The sequence below is a fragment of the Pogoniulus pusillus genome, chromosome 35 (assembly GCF_015220805.1).
Source record: "Pogoniulus pusillus isolate bPogPus1 chromosome 35, bPogPus1.pri, whole genome shotgun sequence".
Lineage (NCBI taxonomy): Eukaryota > Metazoa > Chordata > Aves > Piciformes > Lybiidae > Pogoniulus > Pogoniulus pusillus.
This window is the reverse complement of record NC_087298.1, coordinates 10,033,196-10,057,388: the sequence shown is the minus strand read 5'-3', so window position 1 is coordinate 10,057,388 and position 24,193 is coordinate 10,033,196. Positions and strand designations below refer to the sequence as shown.

The window sequence follows — 24,193 nt, the reverse complement described above, 5'->3', positions numbered from 1 at the left end:
CAGGCAATAGTCTGGGAAGAGAAAACAAGCCAAAGCATGTTGAGTATGTAGAAAGTGTGTGCCCAGGGATATAATCACAGATTCATCACAGGCACCGTCCCTGGGGGTCTTCAAGAAAAGACTGGATGAGGCACTTAGTGCCATGGTCTAGTTAATTGGTTAGGGCTGGGTGATAGGTTGGACTGGATGATCTTGGAGGTCTCTTCCAACCTGGTTGATTCTATGATTCACAGGATCACCAAATGGTCTGGGTTGGAACCTTTAGAGCTTCCCTAGTCCAACCTCACTGCAGTCAGCAGGGACACCTGCAACTACAGCAGGTTGCTCAGGGTCCTCTCCAACCGGACCTGCAATGGTTGCAGGGGATGAGGCACCCATCACCTCAGTGGGCAGCCTAGGTCAGGGTCTCACCACCTTCCTCGTTTCACTGTGGATTAGACCGAAATGTCCCAGGCTGCCTAGGAGCAGACTGCCGCAGCCTGCAGCACCCACGGGCACCTGGAGCAGATGGAAGAGGGGCAGCTCGCTTAGGGCTCAGGCCGGGCGAGCAGGTCTGCACAGACTGGCAGGGCCCGGACACAGGACAGGCTCCTCGTCTGCTTCGCCGCCCTTCTGTGGCTCCCCGGCTCGGCACGCCCCGAGGGCGGCTCTGGCCCCTTTCTGCCCCCGGGCACTGCCACCCCGGACCGGCGGGCACTGCCCCCAGCGCGGCCGCCCAGGCTCCGCGGCTCGCAGACAGCTCGCGGCCCCCCTCTAGCGGCGGCAGGCGGAACGCCACGGCCACCCAACCGTCCCGGCGGCCCCGGGCGCGGGGGACAAGCTCCGGCCGGACCTCCTCAGCGCCCCGTGGGTGGATGCCCATGGGGTAGCCGCTGCGCCAGGGCTGCCCGGGCCGGCACCGGGAGACGCCTTCGTCGCCCTAGACTACAGCTTCCAACATGCACCGGGGGCAGACAGGACTGCGGAGGGCAGGACTCGGAGCCCGCGATCCCACAGTGCACCGGGAAAACACATTTTGACCACTATTTCCCGTTTTTTTTTAGCTATCGCCGCCGCCGAGCCGCTAACGAACGTCCCTGCGCACCCAGGGGCTCCGGGTTCTCTCCCTGACCGGAGCCACCGCGGCCTTCATTTCCGCCATAGCCTCGTTAGAACTACATCTCCCAGCATGCCCCGCGCCACCGCGCCTTTCCGCTTCCGGCCGCGGCGGGAGCGCCCCCGTCCCCCCGGAGGGACCGCCGGGCCGAGGCGGCGACAGCAGCGGCAGCGGCGGGGCCGGGATAGAGTGGCCAGGGCGGGGCTGCGCAGCGCAGCCAGGGCCCACCGAGCTCTTCATCTCCCAGCGCGGCCCGGCCGAGTTCGCCGCGCCCCTTGGGCCTGGCAGGGTCACCTTCATGGGCGGGCGGCAGCGCGGGGTGCCCGGGGCCTGGTGAAGCGTCGCCTAGGCAAAGCGAGGAGCGGAGGCGGCGGGACCTGGAGCGATGTTCGTGCAGGAGGAGAAGATCTTCGCGGGGAAGGTGCTGAGGCTCCATGTGTGCACCATGGAGGGTGCGGAGTGGCTGGAGGAGGTCCCCGAGGACACTACGGTGGAGAAGCTGAAGGAGCGGTGCCTGAAGCACGTAAGGAGAGATGTCCTGTTCCCCGGGGCTGCTCTGTGTCCCCAGCAGACCGGAGGGAGCGGGTGTGAGTCACAGATAGCGCCGAAATCTCTGCTCTTTCTGTGATACGCGGCGTGCTCTGGGCTGGGACCGAAAATCATGGGAGGGAGGGAGGGAGGGCAGCGAGTCCCCGTGTGAAGAAACCAGGTTTTTCCATCGCGCTGTAAACATAGGTAAACAAGCGGGCTTGTGTTCGAGTCTCCTGGTTTGCCGAGTCTGCCAACCCTCTCATTGACTTAAAGCTGCTCCCTGTAGGAGGAAAATGCCAGTTTCAGGATTTTTTTGTGTGTGTTGAAAAAGAGCTGTGAGGGAAATCACTTTGCAACGTGCAGTTGCAGACTTCGGTGTGTGCTTCGTGGCAGCGTTACTGATCACCAGCAACGCCATGCATTCATAAACCGGTGACTGTGGGCTCCCAGGTGCTGGCGAACAAGATTCGGGTGGTTTCCTCTCAAAAATTTTGGCGTGGTGGGGGTCTTGTGTCTGTTTAAGAACAAAGAAAGTTGCAGCTGTGGAGAAGAACTTCCCTTTTTGGAAGACTTAGCGCAGCCTTACGCTGTGTTGGGGCAGTAGCTGGTGGGATATTCAGTGGGGAAGTATAAGGCTGGTCTGATGTTCTCCTTGTGCTCCCAGCAACGAGGTTTTCATGGACATGTGCAAAGGGTAAAATAACAATCACTGTCTGAAGGAGAAAGCACCAAAACTTGTCTAGGCACAGTCTGTAGATGTTGAGCTGGGAAACACAGGCTCTTTGTGCTCAGCTGCTCGGTTACCGCTGGTGTGTTCATGGGTGTTAAATGTTCAGGCCAATGCATGGGACTGAGTTCTGAAGATCTGCCATGATGTTGTTTCACTTTAAAGCAAAAACATGATTGACAGCAACAGCAGGTAAGGTTGTGCCCCATGTCCAGGACTGTCCCAAGGTGTCATTTTGTACCCAACAGGACTCTGGTAGCTCGAGTCAGAACCTGCTGAATTTCTTGCTGGCAGTTTTACTCGGAGGTGTAACTTCTTTGTGGTAAAAACAAAGGCCTCTGTTCCCAGCTCTGGAAGCTCAATTTACTAAACCAGATTTCATAAGGGTTTGGGGTTTTTTTCCTATGTCTTCAAAGTCATGCAAAGAGTTGTGTGGGTTTGGGTTTGGTTTGTTTTTCATGGAATACAGCTGCAGTAGGAGAACACACCTGTAACATGTAATTGCTTGGCCCCCATTTGAAGGGCAAAAGGTTTTGTTTCCTGAAGGAGCATGTTGTGAAGGGTGGCCAACAGCCCAGGTGCTCTCAATATTGGGCCTCCTGGTTCTTTGCTTTCACATGGAACATCTGGAAACTGCAGATCACAGCAGATGCTCTTTTTTTCTTGTCCCGTGGTCTTTGAGTGCCTTTTGATTTAGGGATGAGAAGAGTTGCACTCAGGGTTTCTTTGCCTGAGGTAGGTGTGAGAAATGGAAGTGCCTTGCTGAAAGGTGTGAGGTGCAAGGTCCCTCCAACTGTTTTAATTCACGAAAGAAGGGGTGTGCTCCACTCTTGCCCTTCTCTGGTACAGCTGGATGGTTAAGCAGCAGAGTGCTGCTTCCAAAGCAGGGTGGGGTACTGATTACATGGATGTGTGCGGAGCTGAGAGGCCTTTAATTATCAGGAAGCTTAATTGAATAGAGGCTCACAAGCCAGGGCAGCAGACAATTGATAACTTGGCTTGATGTTTGATTTCTTTCTCTCTGCTGCTTCCTGCTAATGGTGTAGATTTGCATAACCATTATGGATAATGTATAGTTTTATGGAGGGGAAAAATAGAAGTGGAAGAATCATGACTCCTGATCACGTGTATGTTGCAATGAGTCTTGGTAGCACCTTGAGATAATTTATGCAGCCATCTCTTGTAAGATGCTGATTATTATGTTCTCTAAAGTCTCTGAAATCACTCATTCAGGAAGCAGAGGAGGATAATATTTCTAAGAGAGTTGAAGGAGGAAGAGGCCACTTTTCCTTCCATAGCATTCAAATGGTTGCTGACCTCTAAGGTGCCACTCTGGATGTCTTGCCTTTTGAATTTTATGGGTTGGGTTTTTTTTGGCTACAGATAAAGCAAAAAAACCCAAACCCCTTCTGCTAGTTTTGTCTCTTGACCTCTAACAATTTAGTAGTGATTATATGTTGTTAAACCAGCCTTCAATCATTCCCTCTGTGTACCCAGTGAACAAATACTTGATGATAAGCTGTTTCTCCTCCTAGTTATTTTTTTTATGTCAAGTTTCACCATCAAGTGTTCTCTTGGAACAGTCTTTTCTCCCTGGGCAAGGCCCCAGTGTCTCAGCAGGAGCAGGCGCTGAGCTCTCCTGTGGTTTCCTTAAAAAGCAGCTCTTCTGTCAGAGCCAGAATTGAGAAGGCTTGGCTCAACCACAGAAACTCCAGCTTAGCTTAAATATTTTCATGATCCACAATCCTGCTGCCCAGCGTTGGCAGCCCAGGTCCAGTGATGCTGCGGGCAGGTCTGATTCCGATGTTCTAATTACTCCTTGCTGAGGCTGGACCTTATTTCTGAAGTACTGATGGAAACTGTGGCCATGCACTCAGGATGCACAAGTATAGGCTGCATGTATCTGTAAGCTCTACCTGTCATTTTCCTGGCAACGTGAGACAATTTTTTATAGCTCTGTGCTTCTCTTCCCCTTTTTCTTATTGCTTCAGTGATACTCACCTGGGTTTTAAGGTCTGATAAGGAGTATCTGTGTAACTGAAGGTGCAAGATGCTAGCTCTCAGAGTGCAGAGATAAGGTTCGTGCCCCTGGGCATGTTTTGGATACTTTGTGAGGGATGCAGATGGTTTCAGCCACCCAAGCTTATTGGTAGGGAGTGGCAGTGCTATTTTCAAATGTTTGTGTTAATAAAAGCAAACAAAAAAAGCTTTTTCTTATTTATAAAACCAAACAAAGCCTTGTGGTTTCCAGGCTTCACAAACAGCATTTGGCATCACCAGGGCTTACAACTGCAGGGGTTGCTCAGGCACCTGCAAGCAAAGGCTTTTCACCTGCCTGGCAAAGCAGCCTGCTTGAGTTCCAGTGCTAAAAAGAAATGCAAATATTTATGCTGGAAGCAAAACGATGAGAGAGCAGATCCTTGCCTTACAGTCCCTTTGTGCAAAAAGATGGGAGAGAGCTCCTCTTCCCATCATGCTGCACCTCTGAGTGCTGGGGAGCAGTGTTTGGTAACCCTAGCCATGCCCTGGGCCTTTGAGGTGCACCCTGAGTTCTGAGCTTTGAGGTACAGCCTCATTTCTCTGCTTTCTTTTACTTCCTCTGCACCGTGCAGGGAATCCTTCTCCCTTCACTGCTCTCTCTGTGGCTTCAGTACTGTGCTCTCTGTGAGCAGGAAGGTGGTTTCAGTTACACTTTAAAGCCTTGTATTCAATACAAAAATGCTGCATTCTGGCAGGTATGGTTCTCATGAAGCAAGATTCCACGCTGAGGTCTGGGTGATTAGTGGTGGTAGTTCTTAGTGGGTTGTTGAGAGCTAGTAGAGACGTGGACTGTTGATGTGGCCTATTTCCAGGGCATGTTAAGATAAGCTCAGTATTTCACTAAGCAGTCTCTTTGCTATAGGTGCTGTCCATATGTGCCTTAGGCAGCTGCTGATAAAATGATTAGAGGAGCAGAAGTAAGATGAAGTGTCCACAGAGCTTTTTAAAATGGCAGCTTCTAGTTATTCACGTATTAGTACCTGTTGTACTCCCTCCCCTCCCCCCAGTTAATATGTGCTGGGGAAAAATGGATAATAGATCTGTGTCATGTCCCATCCCAAACATACACCTCCCAGCTCCCATGTCCAAGTTTTTGCTCTGGGGGCCTGGCTCCCAAGATCTGTAGCAGGAGTATTTTGAGCTTGTTCAGAGGGAAGCTGTTCCACTGATGTACTCTCATGCATTTGGGGTAGCTAATCAGATCAATTTCAGGAGGTGCTCCCGGCTGCTTCAAGGCTTTAATGTGTTCTTTGGCTTTTGTTCAGCAGTTAATATGCTAAAGGATTGGTAAAGAAGCTACTGTTAGACAAAACAGGACTCCAGCATTCTCCCCTCAGTCTTATTGAGCTGGGGAGGGACTCTTTGAAAGGGTTTGTTGTGGTAGGATGAGATAGAATGGATTTGAGCTGGAAAAGGGGAGATGTAGACTGGAGGTTAGGAAGAAATTCTCTACAGTATGGGTGGTGAGACAATGGAACAGGTTGCCCAGGCAGGTCGTGGGTGCTCCTCCCTGGAGGTTTTCAAGGCCTCGTTGGATGGAGCTTTGAGCAACTCGGGCTAGTGGGAGGTTGTAGCTGGATGATCTTTAAGGTCCTTTTCAACCCCGAACATTCTGTGATCATGAGGGCATAAGAACTGTACAGGAGTTCAGGTGAGGGACTGAAGATGAGTGATGAAAACGAGCCTGCTGTGTTTGGATAAAGATCAGGCAGCTGAATTTTCCATCAGCTGCAGTCACAACAGCAAAGGTGATGATGGGCTAAAAGGTTTCCTTTGGAGGGGGGTGGTGACAGATGTTATGAGGAACAAGACTACATGCTACATCAACTGAAGCAGTGATTTCGGGGAAATGGCTCTGCTGTTTGAAGGGTGAATACACTCCTCGGCAGATGTACTAGAAGTGGCTTGGTAGGAACATGTCCTGAAAGAGGTGTCATTAAAAGCTGTGTTCTGTGAGCAGAGCAGGTGAGGTCAGCATTAAGTGCCTTGCTTTGTGGTGAGAACAGCAGCAGCAATTTTGTGGGGTGGGTTGGTTGTTATTTTTAATGTTGCCTTTCTGGAATTGCAGCCACTCTGCTTTCTTTTTCCACTCAAACGAGTTAAAAGCCTCTAGATGCCTGATGTAATGTTCTTGAAATCCATCCCTGTGGATCTGGGAGCCACTCTGGTGTGAAGATGAGTCAGTTCAAGGCTTGTGTGTGCACATTCCTTTTCAGGATTTGAACTTGATTTCCTAGTGAGTCAATTGACACAGGGTTTAGAATTGTAATATGGAACTGAACACAACGTTCATGCATGGGGGAAAAACATCTATTGTATGCTGAGTATTTATGGCTGGGAAGAAAAGTTGTGCACAGAGCTGTTGTTCAGTGCTTTTTAGCAGGGATACAGGTGAGGCAAATTGCAGGGTGCATCAGGTTGGAAGGGACTCTCAAAAGTCATGTTGTCCAATGCACCTGCAGTGAGCAAGGACACCTCCAGCTAGATCAGTTTGCTCAGGGCCCTGTCAAATTTAACCCTGAATGTCTCCAGGGGTGGGCCCCCCACCACATCCCTGGGCAACCTGTTCACAGTGAGGGTAGTGAAATGCTGGAAGAACTTCCTTCTAGTGTCCAACCTGAATCTACTGTACTCTAATTTCAAGTCACTGACCTTCATCCTGTCACCACAAGCACTTCTAAACAGTCCCTCCACAGCCTTCCTGTAGGTCTCCTTCAGATATTGAAGATCTCTGATCCCCTTCAGATACTGGATCTGATTTCAGCCTGAAACAAGGTACATAAATTGTAGTTTCCCTCCGACTTTAAGGTCACCTAAACCAAAATTACTGCTGGCTCTTGCTTGTTTAGTCTGCCAGTATGTGTAAATAATAATTAGTATCTGAAGCAGAGTCCCTCCTGTTTTGACACCAGTTACAAGTAAGAAGCACACTGTGTTGTTACAGCATCTGAGGACACTGGGTGCTCTCTGTAGGTTTGCATTCCAATGACATTATTTGCTACCCTCAGACTTCTGAAGAGTGGGTGACCTCAGAGATCTGTGGCAGAGTTCACATAGCTGTGGCTCCTAGGGCATCCTTGCTTTGCTTCACATTTATAGTTGTGGCTCCTAGGGCATCCTTGCTTTGCTTCATGTCTCTCTGGGCCTGAGTGTAGGACCAACACTAAGTGAAGCAGGATAGAGATGTCCTGTAGTGAGAGATTTAACAAGGCCAAGTGCAGGGTTCTACACTTCAGCCACAACAACCCAAAGCAGTGCTACAGGCTGGGGGCTGAGGGGCTGGAGAGCAGGCAGGCAGAAAGAGACCTGGAGGTGCTGGTAGATAGTAGCTGAAGATGAGCCAACAGTGTGCCCAGGTGGGCAGCAGAGCCAATGGCATCCTGGCCTGAATCAGAAACAAGTGTGGCCAGCAGGACAAGGGAGGTTATTCTGCCCCTGTACTCAACACTGGTCAGGCCACACCTTGAGTGCTCTGTCCAGTTCTGTGCTCCTTAATTCAGGAGAGATGCTGATGTGCTGTAACATGTCCAGAGAAGGGCAGCAAGGCTGGGGAGGAGCCTGGAGCACAGCCCTGTGAGGAGAGGCTGAGGGAGCTGGGGGTATGCACCCTGCAGAAGAGGAGGCTCAGGGCAGACCTCACTGCTATCTAGAACTATTCTGAAGGGAGGCTGTAGCCAGGTGGGGTTGGTCTCTTCTGCCAGGCAACCAGCAATTGAACAAGGGGACACAGTCTCAAGCTGTGTCAGGGGAGGTCTAGGCTGGATGTTAGGAGGAAGTTGTTGTCAGAGAGAGTGCTTGGGATTGGAATGGGCTGCCCAGGGAGGTGATGGAGTCACCATTCCTGGAGGTGTTCAAGAGAAGCCTGGATGGGGCACTTAGTGCCATGGTCTAGTTGATTGGCTAGGGCTGGGTGCTAGGTTGGACTGGCTGAGCTTCAAGGTCTCTTCCAACCTGATTGATTCTGTGATTGTGTCTTATTCAGCAATACCCAATGACAGGATGAGAGGCAATGGATGAGAACTCAGTCACAGAAAATTCCATCTCAACAGAATCAAAACATTTCTTACTGTGAGGGTACCAGAACAGGCTGCCCAGAGAACTTGTGAAGTCTCCTTCTCTGGAGAGCTTCAAAACTCACTTGGACACATTCCCATGTGACCTGTCCTTTGTGGTTCTGCTTTGCAGGGGGGTTGGACTCAATGATTTCTGGAAGTCCCTTACAATCCCTAGCATTCTATGAGGAAGGAAAGGTAAAATCCTTCCTTTTAGTGGTTATTCTTCCCAGCTGGGAGCTTGGATGTGCAGGTAGAGACCTCCCACAGTCAGTGTTGTTACAGCATAAATCAAGCTTCAGTTTCTTTAATAATACACATTCTGTGCCCTGGCCTCTGGCATGTTGTGTGGTTACTTTAAGCTGTTAAGAAGCTAATAAATGATGGCACAGTTTGTATGTGGAGAATCTTCAGTGCAGAGCACAGTGATTCATGCAGTGAGGTTGTTTCTGTCTTGTGATCCTTGATATTTATTATCTTCTACAGTGTGTACCTGGGAGCCTGGAGGACCCAAAAACCGTGACACATCATAAGTTGATCCATGCTACTTCTGAGAAGGTGCTGACAGACACCAAAACAGTGTTGGAGGAAAACATTCAGGATAGAGGTAAGGTTGGCCTGGGGGAGTTATATACTGGCAGCCTGGAAACATGAGATAGTGTTTAATTAGTTGGTGAGTTCCATACAGTAACCTTTTTAATATCTGCTTTCTGCTTTGACATAGAAAGCTAAAAAGGAGGAGAAAAAAGGCTTGCTTTTTTTTCTTCCCCAGACAGAGCACCTTGAGCAGTTTGCTTTTCTTTGCTCTTCCTTTTAAGAGTTGAAATGGAACTAGGAGTGTTCTTTAAATCAATAAATTAAAGAGATTATTTTTATCTCTTTTAAAGGAATTTCTTTTTAAACCTCCAGGGCAGCATTTACCCTTCAGAACAATTCAGAAGTTGTTGTCATAGCTGAGTATTCCCAGACAGACAAGCCTGGGGGGTTTCTTGAGGTCTCCAGGCCAAGCAGAAGGGTGGTTGCTGAGGTGTACCTGAGTGTCTGGAGCATAGATCTCTTTCAGCCTTGCAGAGGCAAGTGTAGGTCAGAACCCATCGTGCTGTAGTGTCACTGACTGCAGTAGAGTATTTAAGGTGTGTATTTGCTCCTGAACTTTAAAGATGCAAAGGATTCATGTGTAACAAAGAATCTGAAGGTGGGGGCTGGAGTCAGTTTTCTCCAGACAGCTTAAGCCAGTGGTCCCTTCTGGAGGTAAAGGGTAGTGGTGTAAAAAAGGAGAGAAGCAGGACTGCTGTGGACTGTGATATTGCCTGAACCAGAAACTCAGCAGGAGCAGATTCCCTGGGCTTTTGCCTGAGCTCCTGCAGGCTGGAGAGCAGCTGCCATGAGCAGGAGGGTTTGGTGTCACCTCTCACCTTTAGAGCTGAGAAGTGCCGAGGCTGGTGTGTTATTTCTAGGCGAGGTGCCGGCTCCTGCCGAGGTTTGAATTGCAGTTTGCAGCAGCTCAGCAGTATTAACTGCGCTCCTCACAAGCTGCCTGGGGAAAGCCTCCTCGCTCCCTTTCTCTCTGCAACATGCTCTGCCTCTCCTGTGCCTCGTGTGTCCAGGAGATGACAATCACAGCCAGCAGCTGATGGCCACCAACTGACTGTGCAGGGCAGCCAAGAGTCAGCACATGGGTCCTCTCGCCTTCTGATCAGCTGGACAAATGAGGGTTAACAGCCTGCACCAGCTGTTGCTCTTGGCTGTGATGTGCTGAGCCAAGCCAAGGAAACTTGTTGTGCAGAGCACGCTTCGTTTGCTTTTTAGCTGCTTAATGCAATGGACTAAAAACCTTGTGTCAGGCTGGATCTGGCTGAAGAGCTGCAGATGCTGCACAGACCCCTTCAGGGCTTCAAGCTGTGTATCTGTATCTCTCTACCCTTAGAATGTAGTGGTAGTAACAGGTACTAGAGGCTTGTAAAGCATCACTTCATCCCTAGAAAAAAGGTTCCTTGTTAGTGGAAAGCTGTCTTGGTCTGACAAGCTCAAGTAAAGCTTGTGCCAGGTGGTGTGGGATATTTGAGTGGAGACTTGTTTGCCCTTGGTACTTGCCCTCCTAGGCTACCAGTGATGCAGCCTTGTTCTAGACTGAGTCACTCTGATGCCATTCACACATACAGGTGAGCTTTAGCCTGACACTGAAAGTTCATGTGGAGCCTTGATGCTTGCCTTGCTCCTCTGCAGATCAGCCAGTCCATCCCATTCTGTGAATTCAGCGTCACCCAGAGCAGATTGCTCAGGATCACAATATCCAGGCAGGTTTTGAAAGTCTCCAGAGAAGACTCTACAACTTCTCTGGGCAGCCTGATCCAGTGCTCCACTACCTTCAAAGTGAAGAAGATTCTCCTTTGGTCCAACTAATAACGGACTGTGCACTAAGGGGTGGCACACACCTAAGTGGGGGGTGTATAAAGCCATACAGGTTTTAGTGTGTGAAAAAGCTCTGATGGAATTAGTACAAAATTCATTTTCAGGGAGAAGTGACTTTCTGAACTGTCTTAGGGCTGTTTTCACGTTGCTTTCTAATGTATTTCAGTATCATTCTATTTCTAGATGTCTTGCTTTTGATCAAGAAGCGTGCGCCACCTCCGCTCCCCAAAATGGCAGATGTGTCAGCAGAGGAGAAAGTGAGTTTGAAAGGCTTCTGGACTTGATTAACTGCTTTACTAATGAGCTGCAGAGGGGTTGCTGAGGTGAACTCTTGTCTGTAGAGGCAAACACTGTTAAATTCTAGGAAAGGTATTTCACACTTCTTCCAAACTTGGAGGAAAGTGATTTTTTCCATCTCTTGACTAACACATGCCTTAAACTAAAAGGTGCAAATATCCCCTGTGGAAGTGGTAAAGATTTGACCTTTGAACAAACTAACAGCTGCATAAACACTGTTCCAAACAGGTGCCTTGCTTTATCTCAGTCTGAAAACCCAGCAGAAATATGTTTATTTGCTGTCAGGCTGTCTTCTGTCTTTGTCTGTGGCTTGTCACCCTCTAACCAGGTGTCTAGTGCTGAAGTATTGGCCCTTGACTGTTCTTTGTTTCAGTGGAATATAACTGTTACTGAGGGTCAGTGATGCTCAGGATGATGCTTGTGCATGAGTGATACTGCAGTTGATGTTACATCAACACTTTGAGCAATGCTTCTGCCTGACACTGTGAATTTCTAGATGTCTCTACTTCATCCTTGCACAGCTTTGTTTCTTCTTGCTTCCTGTAGGTGTTGGTGTGTGTCTCTGTGTCTCTTACTGTAGGTATTGGTGTATGTCTCTTCCCTTCCCCTTGCTGTGCAGAATGTCACTGTAGAGCATTACTTAAGACTGGGGAATGTTTCTAGTTGTCCCCTGCTATGTTTTCTTCTGGACTATGAGCATGTACTGAAAATCCAAGGCACAATCCCTCTCTGCATGGTACCTGCAAGTGATGAAGCACTTCCAGTGTAGAGCAGTTGAGTCCTGGTCTGGGCACAGTGTTGGTACATCTCAACAATCTATGGGTTGGAAGAGAGCAAGCTATGAGCAGAGCATGGTCCTGGGCACTGAGACTTGTGTTCTGTCCATATTTGATTCATCACTTCCCCTCTTTATGCTGGAATTTCCCTGTGTGTTTTGGTAAGAGAAACAGGAAGTAAGGGTTGGAAGTGAGGCAAAGCAACAGGTCCAGTTTTTCTCTCTAAGTGCAGAATGATTCTGGTGCTGTTAAACCCCTTGTATTGCTAGACTGCTGGTTCTCTCAGCTGCCACTTCCAGAGTGCTGCTTGATGCCTTGGTCAAGGACAAGAAACTGCTCTCAGCTGTGCTGTGTTCTCTCTTACAATGATAATGGGTTATGAAACCTGATCATGTTTCCCTATCCTTCAGAGGAAACAAGAGCAGAAAGCTCCTGATAAGGATGCCATCCTCAAAGCAACTGCAAACCTGCCCTCTCGCAGCGTGGATCGCACTGTGGCCCATCACAACATGAGGGATGTAAGTATTGGACTTGACTTTAAACTCTCACCCTAACATCCATGTACCTTTTGTGTGACTTTTTCTCTTGCAGACAGATGTGATTCCCTCTCCATTAGAAAGAAATTCAGATAATACTACAGTAGATAGCTGAAGATTTAGACACTGGTCATGGAATTTAGTGATAACGAAACACTCTGTTCTAAGTTATGATTTCAAATGTTCTATTTGTCCTTGGGAAAGCCTCAGCAAAGGTGTTCAAGGTCTGGGAGATGTGAAAGTGGGGGGAATTTATTTCTTCAGTCTGAAATAGTTCAGGTCTTTGCAGTAGGGATTTCTCTTCCCTGGTTCTGAAAAGAGAAACTGAGCATAAATTTTGGCTTCTGTTATTGAAAGCTGATAGTCTCTAATGTTTCTGTACCTTCAGCAGTAGGGGGACTGTTTTGTGCTACAAGGGGTATAAAGCAATCAGTCTGCCTACATATCACATGCTGTCAGTGTGCCCTAGTAACCTAAAAGGGACAGTTGGCATTTAAGCTGTTTACTGTCCATCATGGCCTACTGATCACAGCATATTTAAAACCAAATGTCCAACTGAAAGGAATTTGTGATGCATCAGTTTAGAGAACAGCTTTGATCTGTGATGAACATGATGTGAGTTCAGATCACTAGAGAGCAGGTAGCATACCAGGAAGGCTCGTTGGGTCACAGAAGCAAGGAGCAGCAGTATGAAGCTACTGTAACACCTGGGCAAGGTGGTGAGCCTCTTTCTGGGAGGCAGGAGTGTTCCTGAGCACTGCTCATGTGGTAGTGGTACTGAGTAGCAGGCTGTGGAAGAAACAGACTTCTCTGCCCAGTAGATTTTACTTCCATGTAGCACTTCACAGGAGAGGCCCAGTGCTTCTGGAGAGACTAAGCAATGAAAATAGAGCCCTAATGAAGCAACATTCTGTTCAGGGGGGCAGACTGCTGCTGAGATCCTAACAGGAGGTAAATTAAATTTCAGTGATGTAACTTCCTGTCTAAATGTTTTGACAGTTTCCTTTCTTGCAGTTCCAGACAGAGCTCCGGAAGATCTTACTGTCTCTGATAGAAGTTGCACAGAAATTGCTAGCACTGAACCCAGAAGCAGTTGAATTGTTCAAGAGAGCAAATGGTATGAACTTACCTTTATAGTTACTGGTTCAGCCCTGGGAACTTAGAATCATAGAATCAACCAGGTTGGGAGAGACCTTCAAGCTCATCTAGTCCAACTTATCACCCAGCCCTATCCAATCAACTAGAACCTGTTTGCTTCCATAGCAGTGAATGGACTCACAGAGTAGAGTCCAGACCTTGATGTAACAACAAAGCTGCTGCCAACTTTGTGGCAAAAATTTATTTCACCTTGTGGAAATGGATTGCATATATATAAGTGGTGTCTGAAGTAGCTTTGGGGTGGATGAGAAGTTCCATGTAAAAAAGAAAGTAGTCAGTAGTTAGAAAGCTGAGAAACTTTGACTTTCACTTTAGGTATGCTAAAGAATAGTTAAAAATGCACAAGGAGATAGCAAAATGAGAAAGTGAAGCTGTTCAGTTTGTGGGAAATGCTCACCCTTGAGATCTGCTATAGCCATACCCAACTTACTTGCCAGATAAATAGATCTTCAAGGAGTCCTCTGTATATTTATGTGCAATACCATGGTCCTGTGAGAGTTAGCTGTCTTTTATTTGACGTCTTGAACATGTCTGGGCAAAGTCTTTGTCCTGGAAGAATCTAGCTAAGCTAGACCAAGCTGACTGCAGCAAATTAAATGATGAGATGGCAAATTTGGGGCAGAAACTAAAGAAGGGATGGAAGAGAAGCATGGAGTTTGAACTTAACACATGCTATTGCATTGAGAGGGGTTTCTTTATAGCCTGAAGTCAATCTGAACATTGTTTTGTTTGTGTATGTGTAGCCATGCTGGATGAGGATGAGGAAGACAGAGTGGATGAGATAGCTCTGCGACAGCTTACAGAAATGGGGTTTCCAGAAAGCAGAGCTGTCAAAGCCCTTCGGTTAAATCAGTAAGTGTACTCAGCAGGCTGCCTGGGAAGTACTTGAGATGGTTAAAATGAAAAATGACATTTGTTCTCTAAAGTCTCCTTATGTGGGTCACCTAAATCTGGGCTGGAGAAAGCAGTAACTCAAAGAACAGTGCTGCCTCAGGCAATGCGCAGGTGGGGATGGCACAGGGAAGGGTGCTCAGCTTGGAAAGAAGAGCTGGTCTGCAGTTCACAAGGCTGCCAGGCTGACACTGTTCCCAAGTGTGAAACTCCTACCTCTTCTGCTTTAGACTTCAGATTGTTACAGAGAAAAGAGCAAACCAAGCCCATCCACAGCTGTCTTTCAGCTAAAAAAAAGTACCTCACGCTGATCTTCTGAAAACATCCCAAACATATTGTGAAGTCCAGACAGCAGCTGAAGGGAGATAGGAGGTAATATGCTGTTTCTCATGCCCTAAGGAAAATCAGCTGTTCAGCCTCACTCCTCAGAGGGGTTTTTTAGATCATATTCAAATATATCTAATAATAGAGAATCTACAGTACATTCCAGTCCCTCTTTTCCAATGCCTCTTCTTTCTGAGCTGTTAGGACTTCTCTGACATCCTGTCTTGTGTTGTAACTAAAAAGGCAATTAGACAAAGACTTTCCTCTCTAGGAATCATAGAATCAACCAGGTTGGAAGAGACCTCAAACATGTAATAACTCCCATATCTCACATGAAATTACATGTTCAGTTGCCCTGTTGTTGCATTTGCTTCCTGCACTCCTCAGCATTCCTTACCTTAAGCAACTTAACTGCGTAGCAAGTGACCATGTTATGATCCTGATGTTCCGTTCGCTTGGCCTGGCCTCTCCTTTAAAGGAACAGATTCCTTCTTAAGCTAGAGTGAAGGAACAGCAGAGTTGTACCTGTCCAAGTGCAGTTCCCTGTGTTCAGTTCCCTTCTTGCTCAGGGCATATTGTGCACATACAATGTTGTTCTCCCTCTTTCTTCTGTTAATTGCATTCCAGATCTCAAGTGTCTGAGAGAGATCTCTCTAAGAAGCAACAAAGCAGCTTGCAGCTGAGATGCAGTTCCATGTAAATTTGGAACATGCTTGGTTTGCAGTTTTGTTGACAGTTGCAAATAGCTGGTGCCATTCTGGTGAAGCTAAGCAGATGATGTGCAGAATAAGGTGACTCCCTCAGAAATGCCTTTTAAAATCTGGGTTGCAGCTGTCCAAGTTGGGCTTCATTCCTCTGGCTTTGGAGGTCTGTCTGAATATGCAGAGGATTCAGGTGCTCCAAAACTTTATGATTTATGACTTTCCAGACACTAACCTGGAAGTTAGTAGAACCATGGGGATAAATGGAAAGGCAGACTTATGTGGGATGCTGCTGTACATCTGGAGTGCTGCTCACCCCTGTGTTTTGGTTTGTTTTTCAGTATGTCAGTGACACAAGCCATGGAGTGGTTGATAGAACATGCAGATGACCCTGCAGTGGATGCTCCACTTCCAGGCCAGACTGCATTAGAAGCCACAGATGAAGCTGGTGCATCCTCTGCTGAAGCAACTGCGGGTCCTAGTGCAGAGGCAGGTGGGGAAGAAGCCAAGGATGAGCTGACAGAACTATTCAAGAAGATCCGGAGGAAAAGAAAGTTTCATCCAGACCCACGAGTATGTAGTGTTTGTCTCATTAGATATCTGCTGGGGTTGGAAGGGACAGTGTGGGCACCATGGAATCCAAACAGCTGTGTAGTTAGGAAGTTAAATGGGACACCTGGGTAGGTGTGTATTCTGCTGGCTGGATGGTATTTTAGTGGAAGTATTTAGGGGTATTTGAATTCAGGCTGCTGAAAGGGTTGTTAGATAATGAAGGCACTGCCGTGTCAGATCACAGGGTCTAAGCTACTGATGCTGTTATTTGTGTACCTGAAAATTCACTGATGGGACTGAAGTGAGCTGCCAGACTCCTGGCATTGCATTTCATCACTGCTGTCTAGGAAGGAAGGGCTGCAGGATGGTAATAGGTTCTGTTACTGTATACAAGGACAGAAGGGCACCTTTTTGAGGGCAAGGAAAAGAATCACCATCAGGTTTCAGCCTTGCAGCAAATGCAGAAGTTAGCAGGTTGTTTTTCAGTGTGCAGCATTAGCAGAAGGAAGATTCAGTGTTGTCATCACTCTGCAAAGTCAGCAGGAGGTGCTCTTCAGAATCTGGCACTTGTTTTTGCAACAAGCTGTTTCTTGAGATGTAGGCTAAAAGCTGCAAATGTATCTGATGACCTGGGTACAGTTTCTAAATGATTAAACATTCTCAAAACAATATCTAGGCATGCTTGTCTAAATACATTAACTCTCACCAGCAATATAATAAATCTGGCAAGTGAAATTTAATTGAGTGAATGGAACAAGTACATGTGAGGCTTGAGCTATCAGTGGGATGTGAACAAAAGCACTGTGACCTGAGAGAAGTTCTAAACCCAGGTGTTTCTGTCCTGCTCTTCTCCTTTCTACCCCGGGTATGTTTGCTGATTGCCTTCCTTTCAGTATTGAGGATAGGAGCTACCCTGAAAGATTTATCCTCTTATAAAAAAGGTACTTTGGGTACAGAGTACTTGGAAATTTTGTAGAGAAGATTACTTAGAGGTCTACAGGTGGAAACAGTAGGGTCATTTACCCTGCAGAAGGTGGGAGGGTATGATTGTTCTCATCTCTGTTTTAAATATTACACTGATTAAGCTGTGCCAATCTGCTCTAGGCTGTCATTGCCCTGATGGAGATGGGATTTGATGAAAAAGAAGTGGTAGATGCACTCAAAGTGAACAACAACCATCAAAATGCAGCTGTGAGTACAGCGTTGCTTCCTTACTGCCCTCTTGGTCTGCTCAGCTGCTTCTTTTCATGGTTGAAGTGGTGGAACAGGTTGCCTAGGGAGGTTGTGGATGCTTACTCCCTGGAGGTGTTCAAGACCAGGTTGGATGGGACCTTGATCAGCCTGAGCTAGTGGGAGGTGTCCCTGCCTATGGTGGGGGGTTGGAAGTGGATGATCTTTGAGGTCTCTTCCAATCTAAACCATTCTGTTTCAGTCTGTCAGAAAGCCCACCTGTTAGTGGAGGTGAAATGAGCACTACACATCCTGTGCCTCTTACAGATCCAGAATACCAGGAGTTTAGAATTCTTGGAGGAGTTTGGCATGCCTGAGGCTGATCTGATTGAAGTTACCTGTGTGGATCTTCAAAACCTTTTGAGAAACTCCCATACCAGAGTCTAAAGAGAGACTGCTATTGTGAGAAAGGAAAATATAGTCCCAGTAATTACTCACTGGGTAAAGGACAGGAATAAATGATCAAGCTGTGCAGAGTGTAAATGACCATTCCACAGTTCATGGAATTAAATGAATATGAAAGTTTCCAAAGAATGATCAGGCCCCTGCTAGTGTTCAGGAAAATTTATGCTGACACAGCTGATAGCTGAGGAATCCAGCGCTGGCTGCTGTTAAAGAGGATATTGTGCTGGGTGTTATTTCAGGCTGCCACATTGTGAGTATGTTGGTGAGGTTCCTTTGAGGCAGGACATAGATGGAATAACACCCATCTTCCCTGAGCTTTGAAACATCCAAAGCTGCTAGAACTTTGTTACCATGCCAGGCACTGCTGCTGTTCCTGTGGAAATGAGTTGTGTGAGAGCAACACAGAAATGAACAGCAACTTGGTGTGAAGAATGGAGAGCTTGGTCTTGAGCTGTGACAGGAAAAAGTGTGTTTTAACATGCCACATATGTCGGAACTTTGGAGATGCTGGTTGTGATGGAACCTATCAGGAAGTCTCTTGTGCCTGGTGATCTCTTTCAGTGCGAATGGCTGCTGGGAGACAGAAAGCCTTCTCCAGAGGACTTGTATAAGGGCATTGACACCAATAGCCCTCTCTTCCAAGCCATCTTAGAAAACCCAGTGGTACAGTTAGGGTTAACCAACCCTAAAACTCTACTAGGTAAGTGCTGTTTGAGTTCTTGCTGTGTAAACACTCTCTGTTGTTACTAGCAAGTAAGAGTAGAGTCTGGATGATGGCAGCATGCTTTGTGGTCTAGGTGCAGCTCTCTGCCCTTTCTCTCCCTTTCAGCAGCTGTATTGTTTGCTTCATACTGCAACTCAGCTAAACACAGAACAGAACTTGGGGCTGTCCCAGAAATGATGCTAATTCCCCAGGCTACTGGATTACACTTGCTGAACTCAGAACTTTAATAGCTGCTGGCTGCAATGCTGTTGTGGATTTAGGAGACCTTTTGTGTGCTCCCTTTGGCTGTGAGGAGAAAAATCAGGAATGTCTGTCTAGAAGTCTGATTATTTCACAGGAAAAACAAGGCTGTCTCCTGCTGTGAGGCCTGGTTTACTGAGGGGAAAGATAACTTGTGGAAGGATAACCAAACAAGAAATCTGAACTAAAATCCTTGCTATCAGAGCTGAGATAACATGTGTGAGAACATGTGGGTCCCCTTGCTTGGGTTTCAGCTTGGTGGTAGAGTCTGTGAGCACAGCAAGTACCCATAGAGCCTGACAATGAAACACAAATCTCTGATGTGTTGCTCTCTCTGATGCTGTGAGGATGACACAGAAGAATGAATGACATCAGCTCTGAAGCACATACAAAGTTCTGCATTTGCAGGCTTTGCCTTCAAACTTGGAGGCAGCACTTTTAACTAAAGGATGGATGTGCAGCTCTTTCAAGAGAGCTTTTGAAAGCACAACTTTAAATGTAATTAGGATAGTTTGCAAGCATTTAAATCCTTCAAGAGCAGAACCTTCCCCTTTGGATTTCTGAACAAATGGTCTCTTGGTTTCCAACCAGGGTCAGCATATAACTAGAAAATGAAATGCTATGATGTGTGCTTGTAAAGCTTGGATGAACATCAGACAATGTATAGCTAATGATACCTCTGCAAATTGCTTATGTCACAGATTGGAGTAATGAATGTATGCATTTAATTGGATACTTGAGGAATGTAGATAAATCTTTGGTCCTGAGCTTTTGAGTCTGTGTAAAATAATATAAAGTGGTGAAAGATGAGAACTGTTCTTTAGTCTGGGCTTTTCTGTGGGCATGCTGCATGACCTTGAGCAAGGTATTAGTGATAAACCTTTCAGAGGTGCTGGGGACTTGCAGCTCCCACTAATGTCACTTGGAACTTTGTACACTAACACTCTGGGGAAAATTAAGACCCTGACCTTGGTGCCAGTCTGCCAGACTCTTACAACTGACATTTTAGTGACTTCTGCATAGGTCAGCTGTGTGACTGCTTTTTCTGTCCTGTTTTATAATGACTGCTCCAAATGGCCTGTAGCCCAGCTCAGTGTCTGTCATAAGGCTTATAAATTACTGCCTGGGTCATTCTTCTGCCAGACTTCAGCTTAGCTCTTGTAGTAGCTGTCTGGTTCCCTCAATTAAGTAGGAGAGTGAAAACTAAAACATGAGAAAAGAGACCAATCAGAGCAACAAAGCTTATTGCAAAGACAAATGTGTGTAGAAGTGTGATGGTTTGGGCTCTTACCCCGCCCCCCCCCACTTTTGAATTTGCCCCAGCTAACTCAGATGGACCCTGGGAATATAGATGAAGCAATTTATTTACAGCTAGGAGAATTTACAAGCAGCTATTTACAATATATACAGTTATATACAATTATATACAGAAATATACAAAGGATAAACAATACAAAAGCACAACTCCCCTCCCAGAAACCTGAGTCCCCAGGAGGGGCTCTCAAATCCTTTAAATGTTGGGATTGCTGTCGCTGTTCAGAAATGAGGTGGTTGTTCTGCACAGGCAGCACAAGGTCTACTGCCTGTGATAGATCTGGTGCCTCCCTGATATCCTTTTCTCTCTGAACACCACGAAGAAGAAAGCACAGGATGCTCGTGGGGAAGATTATAGAATCATAGAATGGTTTGAATTGGAAGGAGCCTCCAAAGGTCATCTAGTCCAGCCCCCCTGCAGGGAGCAGAGACATCTTCCATTAGATCAGGTTGCCCACATCCCTGTCAAACCTGACCAGGGATCAGGCTTTAACTACATCCTGGGGCAACCTGTTCCAGTGTTCCATCACCCTCACGGTGCAAACTTGTTCCTATCATCCAGTCTAAATCTCCTCTAATTTCAAACTGTTGCCCCTCATCCCATCACTGTAAGCTTTTGAAAACAGTCCAAACAGCCTTCTTGTAGGCCCCCTTCACATACTGGAAGGCTGCTATTAGGTCTCCCCAGAGCTGTCTCTTGTCCAGGCTGCACAATCCCAGCTGTGCTTGTAGGAGAGGTGCTCCAGCCTGACGACCATTTTCATGACCCTCTTCTGGACCCACTCCATCAGGTCCATATCCTTCTTTTCTGGCTCCAGGGGCCTCTGAAAAGAGGAGCCAGTTGCTGCTGGCTCTGCTGCTTATTCCTGAGTGGCCTTTGACACTTGCTGCTTGTTTTGCTGGGCTTAGGTATTTTTTCTTCATGTTTTTCTGAGACAATTGCTGCAATTTGGCTGTCCCATAACAGAGGCAAGGTGGTGACAGTGACTTCCATGAACTGTTTTGGTGAAGTACTAGGGAGGAAGAAGTACCAGGGTGCAAGGCTGGGATGTGGAAAATCCTCAGTCAGAAGTGAAGAGTCATTCCATAGGAGTATTGGCAGGAAATGACCCAGTGGTAAGATGAGCTTTCATAGGGGTGAACTGCTCCTTAGCATGATCCCTGCTACTGAATGTAGGCACTGACTGAAGCTTTGGCTCTTCAAACCCTGAGGTTTTGGGAGATGGGCTATAATCCAGGCTATTTCATCAGCCTCTCTCTGCAGTGAGTTTATTGCTGTGGGATGGAGAGGGAAAACCAGCCTGCAGCATCCCAGGCTGTGGAGTGCAAAGGGTCAATGTGTATTCCCACCAGTTTTGGGTCACGCTTTTGCCCATGGCTTTTGAGTTGTAGCTTTTCCAAACTGTCCTCTTGTCGAAGCATCCCAAACCTTTGAAGCCTTTTGCTGACCAAAGTACTGACTGAGTTGTGCAATTTCTTGGCAGCCTTTGAAGATATGCTTGAAAACCCCATGAACAGCACTCAGTGGATGAACGATCCAGAAACTGGGCCTGTCATGCTGCAGATCTCCCGAATCTTCCAGACGCTGAACCGCACATAGAGGGGGATGCCAGTCCACTGTGCCACTTCCTGCTGCCCCTCACTTCACTTTCTCCTCATCAGGAGGGCACGTGCATTGCTTGGAGAGGGGGGCAGATGGAAGGGGAAGGGGAGGAGATCCCATTGGAAAGGATCTCTCACACAAGAGCTTAACGTAGTTACGGCCAACGGAAGTGAGCTGCCTTGTGGATTTAGTGTTAGAGGTTTGAGGACTTGCTTCTGTTTTCAGGTATTAGGTTTTAAATAAAATATATCCAAACATAAAAAAAATAGGAAAAGGTTGTGTGAAAACAAACAAGAATCTGATTGTTGGAAAGAAGCAGGATCACAACTTGTTCCAAAGGCCTGTGACAGTAGTTTTCTAAGCCAGTTTTGCTAGCGTCTGGCTAGTGTTTACAAAAGGTCACTGACCACTAGCACAGGATATTCATCATCTCCATACAGTATTAATTTATGGTTAAATCAAACTATACAGTGCTTTTAAAAATTGATTCTTAGAAAAGGTTTGGGTTTTGTTGGGTGTTTGGGGTTTTTTTTTTGGAAGTCCAAATACTGGGAGGGCAAACCCATTTCTATCCAGACTCGTTTATCCTGCAGTATAATTTAAACAGAATCATCCAGAGGTGAAATTCTTTGATAAATAGCATTACTTTTTCCTATTTATTTTCTGTGTTGGTGGCATTGCAGTCCCACACTGGTTGTACTTGGAGGAGACTCCGGCAGCCACCTTAAAGATGCAGGATCTCCTTCACAACACAGCTCACTTTGCCAGGATTTGGATTCTTGAGTAGGCTGCAGTTCACAAGTTCAGTCTCTGCCATATCCTAGTGCAAGGAGGGAGGGAGAGATTCACTTGGTGGAGTCTGTTTTTCTGTGCACAGCTTTAGAAGGGGACACTTGAGGTTTTTTTTTTACTTTGTTTACAGAAAGGCAACTAATTTGCATGGAGCTTTCTTTGGTGATCTGTAAAGCAGCAGCACCCACTTAGGCTTTTCTCTCCTTCAGCACATTTAAATGCACGCTTCAAGTTGTTGTTTTCTTTTGAGGTAAGAGTGGTTTTTGTCAGTGCTTGCTTTTACCTTGGAAACATCAAGAATGTCAGGCTGTGTCTTTTCCTGTTTTGTCAGAATGACCTCAGGTTTCAAGGAGTTGTGAGCTTCTAAGAGCAGAACTCACTATGAGTATCCAGCTAGTTTTTTGTGACTGAGCTCAGCAGGTGCTACCTTTTTAACACTCTGACCAAAAATGGGATTTCTTTTCAAATTAGTGGGGCAAAACAGCTCAGGTTTCTCATGATCCTTCTCCTGTCTTCTGCTTCACAGCCCCCTGTTTACTTAATCTTTTTTGAAAGACAGGCTAGGCAAAACCTGCCTCACCAAAATGCAGAGTAACCAGGTGGAGACCCTATCCTTTGAACAGCACAGAGGTGTCCTGTTGGAGAGATCCCAGCCAACTCTGCAGCTCACCTTGTGAGCTCCCCTTGTGTGGTGTTGTGCAGTTGGGATTTTTAAACAAAAATGCAACAAGATGCAACCTGAAACCCTACAACAAGTTTTGGCCTGAACTTGGCATCTCACCTGTGTTGTTATGCAGCTGAGGTGCTGAAGTTGCCAATTTCACATAATTAATATGAAGGGTGGGGAGATGAAAACAGCATGAGATTTTATCTGCACTTACTATCCCAGGATGATTTCTTTTGTAATTTGTAATTTCATATAAAGCTTTTACAGTTCATGACTGCTGAAATGTTTACTTCTGCTTTTAGAAACTCCTAGCTTTATACAGGAATTTCTGTTGTTCCAATTGGGCAGTAAAAGCATTTTCCTGGACCCTAAGAACAAATTTGACATGTAACATTAAATTATAACCTTCTCCTCTAGCTGCTCCAAGTCATAGAATCAACCAGGTTGAAAGATGCCTCGAAGCTCATCCAGTCCAACCTAGCACCCAGCCCTAGCCAATCAACCAGACCATGGCACTAAGTGCTTCATCCAGGCTTTTTTCAAACACCTCCAGGGACAGTGCTGGTGACTCCACCACCTCCCTGGGCAGCCCATTCCAATCCCAAGCACTCTCTCTGACAACAACTTCCTCCTAACATCCAGCCTAGACCTCCCCTGGCACAACTTGAGACTGTGTCCCCTTGTTCTGCTGCTGGGTGCCTGGCAGAAGAGCCCAACCCCACCTGGCTACAGCCTCCCTTCAGGTAGTTGTAGACAGCAATGAGATCTGCCCTGAGCCTCCTCTTTTCCAGGCTTGCAAGTCCTGCAACCCTGTGAGTTCTGCACAACTCATGGAGATTTATGACTGAATTTTGCAGTGTTCTGACAGGTTTTGGTCATTTTGTCCATTTTTTTTTTCTTTTGTTTCCTTAATCCCTGAAGCTTTTTGACTGTAATAATACCAGAAGGCAGCATTGCTTGAAGCTCTTTAGTTATAGAAGCTCATGTCCTCTTCTACCAGTCATGGTTCTTGTAAATACTGCTTTTAATGGGTGTTTGTAGAAGACAAAGCTGGGAAAAAACTACCCTGTGAACATAAAGGCTTGTTAAAATGCTGCTTTTGTTTTTATGATCAGACTCTGAAGT

At 46.7% G+C, this 24,193-nt stretch overlaps 1 protein-coding gene across 3 annotated transcripts; it reads left to right on the top strand.

Moving 5' to 3' along the window:
• Positions 1-1,204: 1,204 nt before the first annotated feature.
• On the top strand, positions 1,205-23,339 carry UBAC1 (UBA domain containing 1). 3 transcript variants are annotated; one of them, XM_064170988.1, is made up of 10 exons: positions 1,205-1,619; positions 8,933-9,053; positions 11,042-11,115; positions 12,342-12,449; positions 13,467-13,584; positions 14,369-14,477; positions 15,883-16,114; positions 17,198-17,284; positions 18,290-18,428; positions 21,491-23,339. In XM_064170988.1, the coding sequence occupies exons 1-10, from the start codon at positions 1,482-1,484 to the stop codon at positions 21,604-21,606; spliced, it is 1,242 nt and encodes a 413-aa protein (XP_064027058.1). In that variant the 5' UTR covers positions 1,205-1,481; the 3' UTR covers positions 21,607-23,339. The 3 variants fall into 3 exon arrangements, with proteins under 3 accessions (XP_064027058.1, XP_064027059.1, XP_064027060.1); XM_064170989.1 differs by having other exon boundaries at positions 1,206-1,619; positions 13,482-13,584; XM_064170990.1 differs by lacking the exon at positions 1,205-1,619 and adding an exon at positions 2,942-3,089.
• The last annotated feature ends 854 nt before the right edge of the window (positions 23,340-24,193 follow it).

Bases quoted from the DNA above. Each gene is read 5' to 3' on its own strand.
- UBAC1 (XM_064170988.1), top strand. From the start codon at position 1,482: ATGTTCGTGCAGGAGGAGAAGATCTTCGCGGGGAAGGTGCTGAGGCTC. The intron at 16,115-17,197 runs GTATGTAGTGTT...AATCTGCTCTAG, and splicing joins AGTTTCATCCAGACCCACGA to GCTGTCATTGCCCTGATGGA. The intron at 17,285-18,289 runs GTGAGTACAGCG...GATCTCTTTCAG, and splicing joins ACAACCATCAAAATGCAGCT to TGCGAATGGCTGCTGGGAGA.